Source organism: Mesocricetus auratus, unplaced genomic scaffold (genome assembly GCF_017639785.1).
Source record: "Mesocricetus auratus isolate SY011 unplaced genomic scaffold, BCM_Maur_2.0 Super-Scaffold_100714, whole genome shotgun sequence".
NCBI lineage: Eukaryota > Metazoa > Chordata > Mammalia > Rodentia > Cricetidae > Mesocricetus > Mesocricetus auratus.
Genome location: NW_024429270.1, coordinates 1,278,000 through 1,297,758, shown reverse-complemented (window position 1 = coordinate 1,297,758; position 19,759 = coordinate 1,278,000). Strand labels below are relative to the sequence as shown.

Below are 19,759 nucleotides of genomic sequence, written 5' to 3'. Positions count from 1 at the left end.
TACCACCACTAAATGCCATCTATGTACAGAGAAAAACCTTACCCCAATTTGTGACCTGTTATTGCCTTTTTTTGTTTTTTTTGTTTTTTTTGTTTTTGTTTTTGTTTTTTTTGGTTTAACCCCCTGAAATTCTCAACTGCCAGTTTCCATTATCTCTAGTAAGTCTGATAATTGGAAATCTCCATGATTCTAGTATAGAGAACTAAGCAGCTCCTAGACCACCAGTCCTTTAAAAAAGAAGCCTTGCTGTCCCATATGCTAGTCTTTAGTTCTGCATCCACTACAAAGAGCCTCACACTGTAATGTAGAACTAAAAATATATGCATATTTTTACAGCTGAAATGCTTTTGTTAAAATGCTTATTTTGGGGCAGGATGTCTCAGTAGGTACAAGAACTTGCCACGCAGGCCTGATGACTAGAGTTTAATCCCTAGGAACTATATTTGCCCCTGACTTCCATGTGTGTGCCATGGCACATGTGCTGACATACACACATGCACATATACATACACAACAATAATTTTTAATTAAAAAATAACATGCTAGCCGGGCGTTGGTGGTGCACGCCTTTAATCCCAGCACTCGGGAGACAGAGGATCTCTGTGGATTCAAGGCCAGCCTGGTCTACAGAGTGAGTTCCAGGACAACCTCCAAAACAATACAGAGAAACCCTGTCTCGAAAACCAAAAAAATAAAAAATAGTGTGCTTAATTTTGACCTTTTCTAGGGGTACTGTTTACTTTTCTTTCCTTTGTCTAGAGAAAATGACAGTATTTTGGTTTGCTAAATCATACATGCAAAGCCCACTTAGTGTCACTTCTATCCAGTGTCTGTTGTCCACCTACTCTATCTGAGATTATTTCCTTGTTCTCTGTGACAGTTTTATGTAAGCTTATTTAAGAAGCAGATCTTTGTTTCTATATGCTGAGGACATCCTCATACTACAACAGCTAGCCTGAGTGCCTGCTGTAGGCCAGGCACTGCTGAGTATTTAGCTGTATCACCCATTTAGTCCCCATAGTGATACAGGGGATCAGTACTGCTGTTGTGGACAGTGTACTGTAAGGAACCAAAGTCACGAGGGGGGTACACACCTTAATCCCAGGACTCGGGAGGCAGACCGATCTCTGCAAGTTCGATGGTAGCCTGGTCTCTACAGAGTGAGTACCGGGGCTGTTACCCAGAGAAACCCTGTCTTGGAAAAAAAAAAAAATCTGCCAAGGCTAAGTAATTTGCCCAGCTGCGTATTGATAATAGGATGAGAAAGATTTTTCTTTTGGACCCTGATCAAGACTGAGAAGGGGTCATTATATACCAGTTTATAACTGATTTCATTAAATAATATATCCCACTCTACATCAGATTGGTGGCAAGCCCTGAACTACTAAATTTTTGAGGCCAACCTGAGCTAGAGACCCCTGACGGGATGATAAGGCTTCAGAAGAAGATATTAGAGACTAAACCTAAGGGCCTTGCACATGAAAGACAAATGGTGTCCCTCTTCACCTCCCCACCCCTTAGCGGAACTTACTGATACCTGACTTAATATCTGTACACGTTTGAGAAAAAAACTGAAGTAGAGCTTGAGAGATGTCTGGTTAAAAGCTCATGTTATTTTCCAGTGAACCTGAGTTATATTCCCAGCACCCTTGTCAAGTACCAACAGCCACCTGTACCTCCAGCTCCAGAGGGATCAGACACTTGGCCTCGGAATAACTGTACTCATGCACATAGCAGACACATACATACTTGCCTAATAAGCCTGATTTACTATAATAATGTAGGTAGAAGTAGAAAGGGATCCATAGACGATAAGGTTTACACGAGCCTGTAGAAAGGTCAGGGTCTTGATGACAGTGTTAGACTGTTAGACCCATTTATTCTTGGTGCTCCCAGGACTCTGTCGCCCAGGTAAAGATATGTGTATACCAACCCCCCACCCCCCCTCCCCCCCCACCTCACCTCCCACATAGACACCCTGTGGCCCACTCCTAAGAACCTGTGCTTTGTCCTTGAGCTAAAGTTCCCCAAAGTCGAAATTTTTGAAATTTGTGTGTGTGTGTGTGTGTGTGTGTGTGTGTGTGTGTGTGTGTGTGTGTGTGTGTGTGTGTGTGTTTTGTTTTTCGAGACCGGGTTTCTCTGTATTGCTTTGGAGGGTTGTCCTGGAACTTGCTCTGTAGACCAGGCTGGCCTCGAACTCACAGAGATTCGCCTGCCTCTGCCTCCCGAATACTGGGATTAAAGACATTCGCCACCAATGCCCAGCATTGAGATGGGTTTTTATTTCTATAACCGTTAAAGCCCATACTTTTCTCCCAGTTTTGAAACATTATTTCTGCCAATTAGTATGATTTTATTTCCCTAAGTAAACCTGACATTTGAAGGTCCAGATTTCTGCAATAAAGAACTGAACTAATTTCATTAAAGACTATGGTAACCAAGCTTTGTATGTTACGAGACAGGGTTTCTCTGTATTGTCTTGCAGATGAGTCGGGGTACATATATTTAGAGGCCAGAGCCCTTTCGGTTAGACTGACTGGACTTCAAGCTTCTGGGATCTTCTTGTTTCCATCTCCTGGGAATTAGAGTATCCAGCTTTTGCATGGGTGCTGGGGATTTGGATTCAGGTCCTCTTGCTTTCACAGCAAGTGCCCTTACCCACTGAGCAGCCTCTCTAGCTATAGTGATTTTAAAAGTCGCATTATATTGTATTATACCTCTGAGTCCAGATGATCATTTAGAATCCTAGAATCCTAAAAAGACTTAACAGAAGATTATGAAAACTGTGTCAGATGTATCTTTCTAAAACCAAGATGAAAGTGTGAAGCTCCTGATACAGATGGCAACTTGGGATATTGCTGAGTGTAAATCTCCAAATCACTAGTGTGTTTCTCAGGGCTGCTCCTGGGTCACTCTGGGAATATCGTTCTTTTTAAAGCTTTACATATACACAAAAGTGAAGGATACAAAGTGAGCTTCCTGGGAATGACTGAGCAGTATCCACATTCATGCCATCTATAACTGCCCCTCTTCCATCTCTCACTTTCCCATCATAAATACTTCAAAATAAAACAGGTTTTTAGGTCTGGAGAGATTGCTCAGCAGACAAGGGTGCTTGCTGCTTGGCCAAAGGGCCTGAACTCAGATCCCAATACAACTGCCTCCAGAGGATCTGATACCCTCTTCTAGTCTCTAGAGATGAAAACACACATACACACACAAACACATAAATAAATAACAAATCTAGGGAAACAAAACACACACACACACACACACACACACACACACACACACACACACACACACACACACACACGCTGTCCCTGTGAGGGAATCCTCCTTTTCATCTGTGAGGTTTGAGGGTGGGCCATTACAAATTGCATTATTACTGTCTGAGTATCTAAAAAGAGTCACTGTTCTCTCTCTTTCAGTCAAAGACACCAGCTTTGGTATTTGAATATATCAATAATACAGATTTTAAGGTGTGTATGCTTCTTTCTGGCATGGGGTTAATGAGGGATGGGAGGGGGTGGAGTGGGTACTGTTTGAACTTCAAATCAAAGCAGTCAGGGTAAATCAAAGAAGATAGCTTTGCTCCAAAATGGTGGATCATATTTGGGGCTCTTGAATTTGGAAGAGTTACTCATTGCTCTTTGACTTGCTTTCTCAAGGAGTTAGCTGCACTGTAGGGTCCTCTCATCTGTAATAGATGTAATGCCTCATCTGTAACACCTGTTTTATGCAGCACAGTTTTAGTGGATATTGACTTTGATTTTCATGAGATCTGCCATTGCTAATAGGAAAGGATAAGTGGATACAGAACTTCTGTAAAAGGAGTCATTGCAGCTGCTAAATGTGTTCATACATTCTGTGACCAAAGCAGTTGATATCTTCATACATTCTATGTCCAAAGCAGTTGATATCAGAAACCTACTTCAAGTCCCTGTTGTCAAAGAACCCAATTCTGGGGTACTTACATTGTCTTATTTTGATCAGGATATACTATTTTATACAGAAGTTTTTTTCTTTGTATGTTTGGTTTTGTTTTTTTAAGAGACAGGGTTTCTCTGTATATCCCTGACTGTCCTGGAACTCTGTAGACCAAGCTGGCCTTGAACTCAGAGATCTGCCTGCCCTTGTCTCCTCAGTGATGATTAAAAGTGTGTGTCACCACTGCCCAGCTATACAGTGACGTTTTTTAAGATAGTCTCTCATTTAACTCAGTTTGACCTCAGACTTTATCCTCCTACCTCAGACTCCTAAGTACTGAGATTACAAGTGCCTGCCAGTGTTCCCAACTGAAGCATTCTTTTAAAAGAATATTTTATTGTCTTTTGGGGGGGCACTCTATCCCAGGTTTGCCTATCTGCCTCAGTCCCCTGCGTGCTGGGATTACAGAAATAAGCAGCTATGTACGGCTTTAACTTGGTCCATGGATTTGTCTAAGTGTAACTAAAAACATCAACCTACTAGTGAGGTTTCTGGTGTTAAGATGTGCTAAAAGAAAACCTTTTTTAGAACACAATTTGAAAACAATATAAAAAAAACCAAAATAGTGATTTCCAGGAGTATGAGAGGACTTGAGGATGATTACAACTCTCTGACAAGGAGTTAGATACTTGTGAGTTTGTTGAGCTAGAAACTAGAGAGATAAAACCATCTTGTCAGTTGAAGATGTGGGTATCCAGCTCCATGCTGCAGGTGAAATGAAGGAAGAACCTTATTTACACATGTAATTTTCCTAGGGAATCTCTCAAGGGTATCTAAGGGGAAAGATGCATTTACTTAAATGAGTAGTAAGTTTTATATCGAGTACAGCCTTTCCTGTGTGTAACAAATACTTTGTTATTATAACTCCCTTACAGGTAAAATCAGTGTGGCTTCAGCATTTTGTGTTTCTCAAAGGTGGTACCTGCCAGGTGCTGTATCAGGCTTCTGGGGGGAATTGACAGGAATTCTGACATCCTGGGATACCCTTAAAGGAGCTGTTCTGAAGACATGGTTGCTCTAATGGGTGCTTTTAAAGGGATTGTGGAGATAGTGGTTTTTGACACTTGGATATTTGAGAACATCTTTTAGTCTCACTTATGTCTTCACTGGGGTATAATTCTGTTTTGGAATTCATGATTTCCTCAGTTTGAAAGCATTTGTTCTGGTGTCAGCATTAGAGCCCCTCCTGTTTGATCTACAGATTTTTCTTTTCTTTTTCTGGAAGTGTTTAGGAATTTCTCTTCATTCTCAGACTTCTTAATGATCAGATGTGTGCCTTCCTGTGGGCTCCTTTCATCCTTTGTTATGCATTCTTGCTGGACATTTCCATCTGAAAGCTCATGACTTCCATAGTGTCAGCATTCTTTGATTCCTTCGACCCTTTCTTGTTCCCGCTGTCTAGAATATAATTCAAATGTTAGACTTTGTATCTTAGAAGTCCATTTGGGTCTCTGAATTTTTAAAAATAGTGTCCTGTTCTCTTATGCTTTATGTAATGTCATCTGTTTTCTCATAGAGATGAATGCATTTTCTCTCCATGCCTTTCATCTGTTTTTCTTCACCATTTTGTTGTTTGGCTCTGTTAGTTACTGTTCCTGTTGGTGGAATAATACTCTGAAGGGGAGGCCCCTGTCTTGAGGACACACTTGGCAGTTGGGCTCTTGTAGAATGCGATGCAGATATCAGTGGTGTTGGTGTGCTAGCTCACAACTTCTGTTTCCAGCTTGCTGTTTGCTCTCTCTCAGATGTAGCTGGCTATGTCCATATCTAGCCTTTCTGTACTTCTTCGTTTGAAGCTCTGGGCTAGGGGCTCCTCACCTTTGGCTGAATTTTCAGCTTTTTGAGTCTGTTAAGTCCATGAACATGTTTTCTGGCTTCAAAGTGTTGTCTCTCAGGCCTGTAACTGCTTTCCTTTAGAGGGCCTTCAGATGAAGCAGAGGGGTGGGGGGATCCCCTTTGAATACTGGACAATGCTATTTTGGTCATCCTAAAAGAACACTAAATATCAGGTAGCATGTGTGTTTTGGAATGGTGAATGATGGCATTTGGATAATTAGTTTTTCGCCTAATTTGGATGACAGGTCACAAATGGGCAATCTGTTGGCCATTATGTCAGTAAGGATTTTTTATTTTGTCCTGTGTCTGCCTGAATGGAAAGATTTGGTTTTCCTGTTCATCTTTTTCTCTTTTAGTGTGTAGTGCAATAATAGCTGGCTTTCAGGTACTATCCGAAGTTTGTCCTGGTTGAATGTTAGGGTGCGACAGCAGTGACTGGCTTGTGTTGTGGCTGGATGTGTGTCCAGTGTGCATAGGGCCGTAGGCTCCATCACTAGTACTACCCAGCAAAACAAAGGCAGCGTGCAGTGCCCACGTTTTGTTTAGTGATTTCTGGGGGGATGGGGGTAGGGAACCAGTTGATAATCAGTTTTGATCCATAAATTTCCTTTCATTATGCAGACATTTCATTTTGGTATCTAGGTTATATTAACGTTTATAAATAAGTTTAGGCAGCTTTTCCTCATTGTAGTTGCTAAATGTATATACAGTGTGTAATCTAGGCAGCTGTCCTCATAAAATTATTTGTTAATGTTAGATGAAGGTTTTTGAATTAGAAGTGCATGTTTTAAACTTGTAGATTAGGGGTTTTTCTCCCAGACTTTCTTCACAGTGGCCAACTGTGAGCTTGTTGATGACCAGTCAGTGTTTTGATGCCCTTACTGTTACATCTGTCCTTCCCTCCCATTGCTAGCTTCATCTTTTTGCTAAGACATCTTTGAGTTAGTTGGACTTTATAATACTTGGTTCTGAATGTGCTGTTAATGGAACCTGGGTATTTTCCTGCATTAGCCACAGAACCCAAGAAGTTTAGTTATTTACACTGTAATCCATCGATTATCATGGATTTTTTCAGAACTTTCTCTGTAACTATTGTTCCCATAATGTCTTTATGTTTGTGAGTATATAGTTCAAGATCAACTGGCCTTTTCAACGATTCCTTTATTTTTGACTTAACTTGATTATACTTAAAATATGATCTATCCAGGCTGTGCATTCCTAGTTTAAAAATCTCAAATGTGAAGTGGGGTGTCATTATCACCCCACAAAGTTTTGTTTTATGATCAGAACTATTTAAAATATTGAATGAACTGAATATGATGGTACACACCTTTCATCTCACCACTTGTTTAGAGACAGGTGGATCTCAGTTTGAAGCCATCCATGGCTACGTAATACCACCCTGTCCCAAAAAAAAGTTTGAGCTTACTTTTGTGTTCTATGTATATGAGACACAAATGAATTTTGTCCACATGTGACTGGGGCATTTAATACTACCACTCAGAAGGCAAAAGCTGAAGTATTTAGAGTTTGAGGTCAACCTGGGCTGCATGAGACCCTGTTTCAAAAAAAAATCCCTAAATACCCCCAAAACAAAACCATAAATGAATTTTATATTGGATCCCATGACCAAGATATTTCATTATGATTATGCAAATATTCTAAAAGCTGAAAAATGTGATATTAAAAACGTTTTTAATCCTAGCATTCAAGAGGAAGAAGCAGGAGGATCTCTTGAGTTTAAGGACAACCTGGTCTACAGAGCAAGTAACCAGGACAGCCAGGACTACACAGAGAAACCCTGTCACAAAAACAAACAAACATAGGCTGTTGGTCCCAAGCACTGCAGATACCCACCCTGTATAGTACTGGTTATTTGGAGCCTGTTGATGTTTTCTTTGTGATTTTAAAGTGGGTCATGTTTTAAACCATGGTGGCTAGTTCCTTACTCATTTCCCCTAGTGTTTCACTTCATGGTAGAGGTTTGGTCAGTTCCCCTTTAGAACCACCGATTGTTTTCTATATGTCAAAGTTAAACCAGTAGAAGAAATATATTGGCCCTTAAAAAGACCACAAAAAAAAAAAAAAGGAGAGAGTCATCTCTCAGAGTGACCTGGAAAGTGTCTCAAGTGAGAGTTGGCTATGGTGGCACACACCTGTAAACCCAGTGCTTGGGAAACCAAGACAGGAGAATTCTATCTGTGCTCAAGGCCAACCTGGACTGCATAGTGATCTAGGTCAACTTGAGCTGTGTAGGAAGACCATGTCTCAGAACAGTTCTAAAGGAAAAGGCAGACATGGTCAGTTAGCAAGTTTTTTCTGGGGGTTTTTGTGGGGGGGGGTCAAGGCAGGGTTTCTCTGGCTTTGGAGGCTGTCCTGGAATTAGCTCTTGTAGACCAGTCTAGTCTCAAATTCACAAAGATCCGCCTGCCTCTGCCTCCTGAATGCTGGGATTAAAAGCATGTGCAACCACTCCAACCTGCCCCCATTTCCACCCCACCCTACCCCCTCCCGGCAATTATCAAGTTTTAACATTGAATATTGGTAAGGATTAATTGAGCTTCGTTCATAAGCAGGTGGCAGGTTCACCTTAATACATTTGAGTAGTGTCTCTGTGCTAACTGGTCCTGTGGACTTACAGACTGGATGGTTTCCTCATTAGAGGAACCACTAGACTACATTTAGGTGTCATTAACATTTTATCATTTCCTTAAGACTTGTGACATTTTCAGATTGTAAAGTTTATTTACTGGATTAGAAATGTGTTCTAGCTCTTTAAATTTCTTTTTATTTATTTATTTTGGTCTGTCTTGAAGGTTACAGTATCTAAATTTGTGACTACAATACCTGTCTTTCACTTTATATTCCCTCCTTTTTGGTCTTCCTCCATTTGGGCCCTGAGATTTCTTCATGTAGACTGAACTGTGTATGCTCACTCTGTTGTCATACCTGTGCTCTTCTGTACTGGGTCAGAGTCCATAGGAAATGAAGTCCTTGAATTGTAGCCATTGAGGCAAAGACTATGTATGGGATCTGCACTGCCCTGCCCTGCCCCCAGCATCTTTGAGGCCCACTGTGGCCATTCCTTAGGTGTCTGACTTTGCACAGACCTCAAGCCTGATTATCAAGTTGCATTGTCTGTCATTTTCCTCTTTAGATGTTGCAGGGTTTATTTTTATTATTTTTAAAAGTCAAAGACATACTCAACCAGCCTTCTTAGTTTACTCCTGTAGTAAAACTAGGGAAACACCAAAGTATTTGAGGTTTTGCAGCTGAGCTGGAATAGGTAAGTGGTTTCTTCCTTACCTTCATAATCTGTTTTTCCTGTGTGTGTGTGTGTGTGTGTGTGTGTGTGTGTGTGTGTGTGTGTGTGTGTGTGTGTGTGTGTGTGTGTGTGTGAATCAGACTTGAGAGTAAGTTCTTTTTTGTGCCTTGTGGACCCTAGGGATCTAACTCAGGTCACTGGGTGTGGTAACAAGTGCCTTTACTTGTGAGTTCGTAATCTTCTGGGAAACATAGCTTGGATTGTTTTTGATAAGTCTCTTATGCAAATATGAGCAACGCTTACTTCCTTCCAACATTCTGCAGTTGCTTGGTTAATAATATTCTCTACATAGCTGGGGGGGAAGGTGTGGTTCTTAGGAACTTTCTCTTTCTAATTTCACATGAACTCTGCTAGTTTTCTTGGAAGCTAGGTTCTGTTTTGTTCCACTAACTGGTGAGCATTACAAAAGCAAGTGGAGGAGCTATGCATGCTGTCCTGCTATATGAAGGCTTGAGTTTGAGGGTTTGGTGGAGAAAATGGGGTAGGGTACAGCTGTGCAACGGGTTCATGACACTTGGGAGGTGGGGAGAGTTCAGAGACTCTGAATCACCACAGTAGTGGCCACCAGCTGAGGACAGCTGTTTCCCTCATGTACATAGCCAACAATGAGGATTTACCTTCAGAACTCCAGGTCACTACCAGAGCTGTGTTTCTCAAACTGGGTTAGGATCCCTCTGGGGTCCCATATCAGATATCCTAAATATCAGATAGCAAAACTGCAGTTATGAAGTAGCAATGGAATAATTTTATGGTTGGGTGCTGGAGAGATGCCTCAAAGGTTAAAAGCACTGACTGCTTTTCCAGAGGTCTTGAGTTCAATTCCCAGCAACCATATGGTGTCTTACAACCATCTATAATGAGATTTGGTGCCCTCTTCTGGCATTTAGGAATACATGGAGGCAGAATGTTGTATACATAATAAATCTTAAAAAAAAAAAAAGTATGGTTGGGGGTCACCACAACTTGAACTGTATATAAAAGGGTTTCCACACTAGGAAAATTGAGGACCACTGCCCTAGAGCTCAAAAGAAGGGAGAGACCCCTGTTTCTGTATAAAAAGCTGATGGGATGGTTTCGAGAGGAGCACTAGAAGGGACAATGGAGGAACAGATGCATGTTGGTAGCTTCAGAGAAGATGATCCCTGAAGTCTGCAGTGAAGATCGGAGCAACATGAATTAGAGGAAGCCAGGTTAGCCCCTGGAGAAGCCTTAATCATAAACCCGGGAGGTTACTTGGTCCAGATACAGTTTAATCTTACCCACCAAGAAAAAGGAGGTCAGACTGAATGATGGGCAGCCACGAACTGTTGTGTAGGTGATGTCCTTCATATTCAGTAAAATTGGTACTGGTTGGAATAGTCAGAAGTATTTTGTTGACAGGACAAGGACATTTATTTTTATACTGTAGGCCCTTAACAGGATGATTGATATAGATAGTACATGATACAAGAAGAAAAGCCTTTTACAGTTTCAAATAAAATAACCCAAATTACTTTTCTAGGAAAAAAGTCCTAGCACATGAGGGTTTGAGAATTTGGTCTTTCCTCTTTTCTGGGCTATTTATTGACCTCGTTCAGTTTAGCACAACCTGTGCAATTGATCTCTCTCACACCCAAGTTGGTATCAAAGCTTAGACCTGCATATTCTGGTTGCCAATTGTGATCAAGTACTAGCTAAGAAACCTGTCTTGAAGCAGAGGGCTGGAAAGACAAAAGCCTGGGGTTTGGTAGAAATGGTGAGTAGGTGTGAGTACAGCTCAGCTTCCCCCACCCCCAGACTTGTCCCCAGCCCAGGGGTGAGCCCCTAGCAACTCAGCAGTTCATGGGCCTGAGCCAGCAGCTGTCTAGGGTTGATGGAGCTACACGGTCCTACTAAACTGGAAAGGCAAGTTAAAGTTACTCTTCCCTGATGGGTGAAGGGAGGAGTGGCCTCTTCCTCTACACCTGTGCTTTATTAGTTTCTTTGTCATGTTTGCAGATAAGTGATTTTTACTTTCCTCTTATAGAATCACAGTGTAAGCTAGCCAGGTCTACAAAGCAACACAGAGAAACCCTGTCTGGAAAAAAACAAAAATCACAGTGTAGTCAATCTTTGCTCCTTGGAGCATCCCTGTGATGTGTGATTTTTTTTTCTAATAGCAGAAAAGTTTAAAGTCTTTTCAGTTAACGTTATTTATAGAAAGTGTTGCCTAGATTGACAGGGAAAGATTTTCTTGAAATTGTTTGTCTGTGAACAGCAATGCTTGTAGTGCTTTAATTATCCTAGTACTCTGCTCCAAGAAATGGAAATTTATTTCAGAACTCCATGAGGTAGATCTCTGGATTATGAGTAATGAAAGTTTCCATGAGTGTGTTAACCTGTATTTTGGTCTTGTTTGGCGCGGCTGCCTTTTTATTTTTAGTGCCTTATTCTATTATTTAAAAAAAAAATCTCCATTATTGCCTGTGAAATTTTCAGCCAGGAATTATTTGGTAGGGAACAGAGGGCATCTCCAAATGTCCCTCACTTTCCTTGTTTCCTTTACAAACCATTTCATTCCCCTAACACCATTCCACATCAGCTGAGGAAGTCCTCCAGGTGTGTTATGTGCTGGGTGGACTTAGATTGGTGTAGACAACTAGATAGACTTCACAGCAATGTGGCTATGGTTATTAGAATTGTGGAATAGTAAGTGGGAAAGATCAAATAACTAAGTTTGCAGGGGAAGGCCAGCGTTTAGAATAGCAAATACAATCAGACTAAATTGACTTTCTGTTTTCTGAAATCTGTTTCAGCAACTCTACCAGATCCTGACTGACTTTGATATCCGGTTTTATATGTATGAACTACTTAAAGTAAGTAGCATTTATAGATGGTGCGCCCCCCCAGGCTTGTTCCTTTAAGAAGTTTTTTAAAAGAATTCAAGCAGAATATTTCCTGATACTGGGAGAATCTAGTGAGACTTCTGATGAGAATTCTGTTGTGAGACTTCACCGATTAAAAAAACAAAAACTTACAAGACTGGTCAAGAAGGCTACAACAGGGTCATTATACAAAGCTCAGAACTCCCTGTGGCTCTTGGTGGCAGTTGAATTTTTTTTTTTGACAGTTAATTAATCCTAATCTTCTCTGTGTAAAAAGTCACATCACACTTAAATGAAATGGCTTTTTATTGCTAATACTCTCATGAGTTAGCCTGGTAACTTCATTTTTAGATTCAAGTCTGCCCGCCTGAGACAGAATTGTTTGAGCTAGCCTCATTCATGTATTTGTGATGTGGGCTGGCATTGCTGTCTTTCAAATAGCAGTAAGAATGGAGACCTCAATGTGTAAGCACTGCCCTTGACTTCAAAGGGTATAAAATGTTTATTATTTCTTTATGGAAAGTCATGAAGAGGGATGTGTATAGAATTAATTGGCAGCCATTTTTTTCAAACTGTCTTAACATCCCTTTCTTTGAGAATCTCTATGCCTCAACCCAAGCACTGACTAGCCCTTAATCTAGGGAGAAGTGATGTGTGGACCTTCTAAATGACTTAAAAATATCAAGTACTATAAAAAAACGAAACATTATTTGACAAAGGAGTGTTTCATTTGTGTAAGTGAAACACTTGAGTAAAGCATTCTGAAAATGCTACATGTACCTTTTAGGGTAATGAGTCACTAAGAACTAGGGAACTATGAACTCCCCTTCCCCTAGAAGTGCTTTGTAAATACAGACTTGTGCAGGCATGGTGGTATATGACTTTAATCCTAGCACTGGGGAGACAGAGGTGGGTGGGTGGGTCTCGTAAGCCTAGTCTATCTACATAGTGGGTTCCAGGCCAGCCAGAGCTACAAAGTGAAACCTCTGTCTCCAAAAATAATAATAATTAATAATAATACATACATACAAATATTGCAAAAACTTGGGGATAAGGATTAGTGGTTGTGGATCTCAATTAAGAAAATTCCCAAGGTTGAGTTTGTGTGGGAACTGGGAAATATTGCTTGAACAAAATACCAGGTTGAAGTAAGGCTGGGCTTAGGGAAGTGAAGAACTTCCCCCATGAAATGAATGCTTTTCCTTAGAATTGTACTTGAATCATATGCCTCTTACTGTAGCCAAAGTGGTGAGCTTGGAATTCACACCATGTCTATTGAACTTCCTTTTTGTTGGTAAGAGTAGACTAGAGCTTGACCTGGTCCACCTTATCTGTGCCTTCTCCAGACTAGAAATCCAATAGGAAGTGGTTTGCAGTGTTAGGAACAGCAAGCTACATTTCCTAGAGGTCCTCCCAGAAAGCCCCACATATACACTTTTGAGAGCCACTGTTCATTTCTCACAAGTGGCCACAAGTCAATATTCAGGATTTGTAGATTTTGGCCAACACCAGCTAGATAAAGACAGAACCTAGCACATCTGGCCTCTGGGTTTATGGATCATGCTTCTGTCTGGTGATAGCAGCACTCTAGCTCTCCCTGCTAATGAATGCTCAGAAGCTGTAGCAGATTTAAAGGCCTGTTAGGAGCCCCACAGGGTATCTAGCCAGTGAACACAGCCAAGAATTAATCACTGCTGCCTTTTTTCCCTCTCAGCCTTCTGTGTATTTTTCACATCCCAGGTATTGTCCATATTAGATCTTTGACAAAGACTAGGTAAAAATAGCAGAAATCAACATTTTCCCTATTAGAAAAGGATAGAATTGGGAACCAGGAAATATTTAACCTCCCAGCCACTGTAGAGGCTGAAGGCTGTGTGTGACTTTTCAGTGGCCACTCCCACCCCCCAGGTTTTATGTGATCTGATTCAGATTCAGAGGGATGTGCCCTCATTGACCCTAGTATCATAAGAAAACTGCCATGATGGGATTTGGGTGGAAATTATGAAATGCTGCTTAAACAAAATACCAGTTGAAAGAAGGCACAACAACACATTGGAGTCTTGGCTACTGCTGTTGTAAAGAAATCTTGAGTTTCCATGATACTATACTTTATATGTGTAAGCCTTCAGCCAAGTGTCCTTAGATCTATGGTAGGCATTTAATTTAAGAATTCTATTCTCTATCCATGTGAAACTAGTTGCATGCCGAGTGTAGTAGTTACTGGCTACTCTACTACACACAGCTATAGATTACCACAGTCTGCTGTAGAAAATGATGGACAAGGCTGGTGAAGAAACTATGGATGTCCAGAAAGTGCTCTTTAGGCCCCCTCCCTCTAGTATTCCCTTCTTTGGAGATTATATCTCATCTCTGTCCCCAGGTTTTGTATTGCCCATTCTCCAAAGTAAAAGCATCAAACCTTGTCTGTTACTGTTGCTACAGACCAGGGACTTTTTTTTTTCTTTAAATATTCCAATCCCAGTTCTCCCTCCCTCCTCTCCTGCTTCCCCCACCCCATCTCCCTCACCTAGAAGATCAAATAAGTGTGCAGGGAGCATAGTTTAGATGTGCTGATCATCCTGTTTAAATGCACCGGTGGCATAAAGTTGCCTGGTACAGTGTCCTTGCTCTGCCACTGTTCCCCAACCAGGAGGTACTTGGTATCCAGAATTATTTTTGGCTGTTACAGCTTGAGTGGCACAGCCGAGACCTAGGCTAAGTAGACGTTCTGTTGAACACTCTTTAATGCAGGATAGCACTACATGAGGAATTTTCTGGCCTCTTGAAGCTTTCCAGTGCTTTTTAAGCCAAAAGGTCTAACTTTGGGGTTCACAAAGATGTCCCATGGTGTGTATGGAAAAGAAGACTTAAGAGCTGTGAGTCTGTGTGTGGGGTGTATTAGATTTTTTAAAAATCTGGATATAGTGAGCAAGCCTTCAGTCCCAGCACTCAGGAGTCTGAGGCAGGAAGATATCAACTTTGAGGTCAGTCTGTGTGCAGAGAGAGTAGAGGGCAACCTGACTGATCTGTGTAACAATCAAAAGGAAAAAGGCTTATTAATTGAAACTTAAAGAAAAAATTTTAAATCAACATTTCCTCAAAGGCAATATAAATATAAAATGATCAGTAACCATGTGATGATAATTTGTTTCATCACTAGTAAGGAAATACAAGTCAGAAACACATTGAGATGCCACTTTAGCCTACCTGAATAACTGTAATTAAAAAGGGAACAGTGGTGGTGCTCGACTTTAATCCCAGCACCTGGGAGGCAGAGGCAGGCAGATCTTTGTGAGTTCGACGCTAGCCTAGTTTACAGAGCAAGTTCCAGGACAGGCTCCAAAGTTAGACAGAGCAACACAGTTTCAATGGTGCATGCTTTTAATCCCAGCACTCAGGAGGAAGCAGCAGGCATATCTCTAAGTCAGGGCCTGCCTTTCGTCTGCATAGTGAGTTACATAGAGAAACCCAGTCTTGGAAAACAAAACACAAAAACAGTGCCAAGTGTCATCCAGAATGTGGAAGGACTGGAACCATTGTGGTTTAGACTTGAGAAAACAGGCAGTTCCTTAGTATTTGTAAAGCTAACATGCAACAAGGCACTTCTGCCTCTAAAAAAAATCTTACACGTGGTTATTCATTGCAGCGTTGTTCTCAACACCCAAAAGTAGAAACAACCCAAGTGAGTAAACTAATAAGTTCATAAATGATTCAGTCTCAAAATTAAATAAGCTCTGTGAGAAAGATGAACAAAGTACTGTACTGTTAGGAATGTGTGGTCAAAAGAAATCTCTAGAACGTACACCAATCCAACTGTGGAGGTGCTGAAAAGCTCTGAAACGTTGGCGGCGGCAGTGGTTATATAGCTGTCAGTTTACTAAAGATCATTGGCTTTTAACACTTCAAAGCCCTTTGCTTCTATTACAGGAAGTAGTTTTTTCTCTTAGAATAGTAATGATAATTCTTAAATGCTAGCTCAAGTTTTCTGTTTAAGGAAAATATAAATGTTTCTTGATCTGGAAAACTCATGGCCCACATAGCCAAGTCTGCCTTGTTGAAGGATACATTAAGGTGTCGTTCTTCATACCCACACTCTGGCCTCTCGTCCCCTCTTTTTACAGCAACCTTCAGCATGATCATCGGCATCCCCCTTTCTACTGACTGCCAGCTGTAGTATCCACGGAGAGCATCTTTTGTCTCTCTCCTTAAAGGCAGGCAGTAAGCTGCCCTTTTTTGAGACTGTTCAAGTTAAAGTGTCACAAATAATAAAATGTGTTTGCGTTGTGGGTGGTAGAGGGTTTGCTTACTTTTCTCTGTGCTTTCTTACCTACTAGGCTCTGGATTACTGCCACAGCAAGGGAATCATGCACAGGGATGTGAAACCTCACAATGTCATGATAGATCACCAACAAAAAAAGGTACCAATCCAGCCAGGCAGCACCAAATCTTTGCTGAAGGTTTAGGGAAAAACCTAAACATTGTCAAATAGCATTGTGGTGTCTGTGGACCACACTGACTTCTTCAATAGACTGTGTTACTTTGACTTTTCTAGTCTCCAGGAAGTACACTAAGACCTTGACTATGGTCACTGGTTTTATTTTGGTTTTAGAGTTCAAAGGGACTCAGGAAGAAACGACATCAGTGGTTTCTGCTTTGCTCTTCATGACCATTAGACCAGTCCAACTAACCCTAAAAGAACACACTTCTGTCTTTCCAATAGACAGTATTAGCTTAATGACCAACTAGAGCAGTGCTTCTGTCCTGGAGTGGGTCATACACGTAAGTCCTTCATTAGTGCCTGGACCTTACATTAAGAGCTGTTAATGGTGGGGGCATGTGTTCCACATGTAAGTAGCATGGAGACCGAATAAAGATTGAGCGCTTTTGATCTGGAGAGTAAAAAAACAGGATAACTTAAAAGGGAAAAAACTCATATATTCCAAGTACTGTGCTCCATGAATGACTTCATCTGCAGTTTCTGAAGTAAGATTTTTCCTGGGTACACTGTGGCCAAATACCTGTTGTAGAAATGCAGTGTGGCCTCGTCATGGGCATCTCAAAGTGTACCTTTTGCATTCTGTTGGGTCTTGTCTTTGTCATAGCTCCGACTGATTGATTGGGGTCTGGCGGAGTTCTATCATCCTGCTCAGGAGTACAATGTTCGAGTGGCCTCGAGGTACTTCAAGGGACCAGAGCTCCTTGTGGACTATCAGGTAAACATATTGGTGAAGCTGCTCAGAGCTATTTCTATTTTCCTTAGGAATTTTCCTGGTTGCTGGATAGTCAGTTTGGATGTATTCAAAACCCAGTTATTCTCCTTTAAAGGTTTTTCTCAGCAGCATTTAAAAATTTCATTATTTTTATGCATATATGTATGTGTATGAACATACTTGTGCCACAATCCATGTGGGAAGGTCAGAAGACAACTTACAGGTGTTTGTTCTCTCCACCATACTGGTTTTTGTAACCAAACTTAAGTAGTAAGCTTGACAGCCTTTACCAGCTGAGTCTTGCTGGCTTTTTTTTTTTTTTTTTTTTGGGGAAAGGAATGACTTAGTTCTAAAATAATTGCAGAAAGGCTGAGGATGGAGCTTGGTAGTAGGTAGTAAATGCTTGCCTAATGTGTATAAGATTCTCGTGCCTCAAAAGTCAGGGCTGAAAGTCAGATGATTACGAGACAATTAATACAAAGAGTGACTGACTGTCCTTGACTGATGGACCGTCCTTCTTGCACTCAGATGTATGACTACAGCTTGGACATGTGGAGCTTGGGCTGCATGTTAGCGAGCATGATTTTCCGAAAGGAGCCATTCTTCCATGGGCAGGACAACTATGACCAGGTGAGCAGATTCAGCCCTCTGGGGGCTGTGTAAGCTAAAGGGTTGTTCAGAATTATATATGTATATGGGCATGAGGGCCCCAATCATGCAGAGACAGACAATACTGCCTGGTGAACTTTCAAGATGGGTCTAAGAAGTAAGGCACTTCCTTGTCTAACAAAATCACATTATAGTCATTTGATCAGTGTCCCCAATGATGTTAGCCTCTACGTTATGTTAACCCTTTAAAGGCAGTGTAGAAACTTGCCTTCGCGTGAGTGTTGTATCCTTAAGTCTCTGTTTATTCTATCTGTTCAGTCGTTTGGGGTTTGAGTGGCATGGGATTTCTTGATTCCCAGGCCCAGCACAGGGTCCTCAAAAGTTCACAGGAAGCTCTGTACCTGGTGGTTTGGTCAGTTTTGTTCTGTGTTTCAGCTTGTTCGAATTGCCAAGGTTCTGGGGACAGATGAGCTGTACGGATATCTGAAGAAGTACCACATAGACCTAGATCCACACTTCAATGATATCTTGGGACAGTAAGTAAGAAAGGGGAGGGAGGGAGGGAAGGAAAGAAGGAAGCACTTTGCTCTATTTCAAAAGTGGTAAAGTTAGACAACATCCAGTTTCCCTTTTCTAATATCAGTATTGATATTTATTTACCTACTTATTGAATGAACCAGGGTCTCAGTGACTATGTAGATCAGGGCTAGTTTTGAACTCGCAGAGATCTACCTGCCTTGGCCTCCTAGGTGCTAGGATTCCTATTTATCAATAGAAAATGGAAAATAAGACTTGTGTAGATGTGCATGCTTCTGATCACAACACTTGGGAGGCTATAGCATGAGGATCATTGAATTTGAAACTCACCTGAGATCCTGTGGAAACAAATGGAAAATAAAATCATAATGTTATAGAAAAATATGCTTATTTGGTCAAAGCTTGTACTTTTTTTTTTTAAAGATTTATTTATTTATTATGAATACAACATCCTGCCTCCATGTCTGTCTGCAAGCCAGAAGAGGACACCAGATCTCATTACAGATGGCTATGAGCCACCATGTGGTTGCTGGGAATTGAACTCAGGGCCTCTGGAAGAGCAGTCAGTGCTCTTAACCTTTGAGCCATCTCTCCAGCCCCAAAGCTTGTACTTTTTTAAAATAAATTATTTCTTTTTATATGTAAGCATGTTTTACCTGTGTGCATACATATGTACCATATGTGTATGCTTGGTGTTTGTAGAGCCAGAGAAGGGGTCCTCTGGAACTGGATTTACAGATAGTTAAGAGCCACCATGTGAGTGCTGGAAACTGAACCTGGGTTCACTGGAAGAGCAGCCAGTGCTCTTAACCACTGAGTCATCTCCCTAGCCCTGCATATGTTTATTTTGATGGCAAATTTTAGAAAACTAGGCTTCTTCAGATAAGTGAATAGCTTATTTTCAGAAGTTTTATAATAAATATTAAGGCATGCAAGATTTTCAGGTACTGTACTTAATTTCACAATTTAGGTATTGGGTGGGTTTTGTTTGTTTGTTCATTTATTGTGTAGCTTGCCTCAGTCTGAGTGCTAAGAGTATAGGTGTGTACCACCATGCCCAGCGTCAGTACAGTATGTCAAAAGTAAATCTTTGACAGGTGGTCTTCAGACCTTATTTTATGAAACTGCTTGTTTCTGAAGCCAGCCTTGTAAACATATCTACTGACCAATGCATCACGTAGTCATCACCAGACCTTACTCACATTTGATGAAAAGACAGGCATACGAGTAACCCAGAAAGATTGAACAAAGTCTCCCTCACGTGTAGATGTTTTCAATAGGTTCAGCTCACCCATTAATTGGGCGGCAGGGTGTGGGTACACAGGCCTGTTTGAAGTAGGTTCAGATAAAAATGAGCTTTGGCTGTTTCACGAAGTGCAGTAGTCTAAGGATTTGTTTATGTTAGGTCT

The 19,759-nt window shown here is 41.1% G+C and overlaps 1 protein-coding gene across 4 annotated transcripts in view; it reads left to right on the top strand.

Moving 5' to 3' along the window:
- The window catches only part of Csnk2a2 (casein kinase 2 alpha 2), a 39,642-nt gene that overhangs the window by 11,510 nt on the left and 8,373 nt on the right, over window positions 1-19,759 (top strand). Inside the window, exons 4-9 of one of the 4 annotated variants that reach the window (XM_040740756.1) lie at window positions 3,432-3,482; window positions 11,926-11,985; window positions 16,329-16,412; window positions 17,097-17,207; window positions 17,733-17,834; window positions 18,249-18,349. In XM_040740756.1, the coding sequence (XP_040596690.1) occupies window positions 3,432-3,482; window positions 11,926-11,985; window positions 16,329-16,412; window positions 17,097-17,207; window positions 17,733-17,834; window positions 18,249-18,349 (509 nt within the window). The remainder of the gene's footprint in view (window positions 1-3,431; window positions 3,483-11,925; window positions 11,986-16,328; window positions 16,413-17,096; window positions 17,208-17,732; window positions 17,835-18,248; window positions 18,350-19,759) is intronic. The other 3 variants (XM_040740758.1, XM_040740757.1, XM_040740759.1) reach the window with 3 other exon arrangements.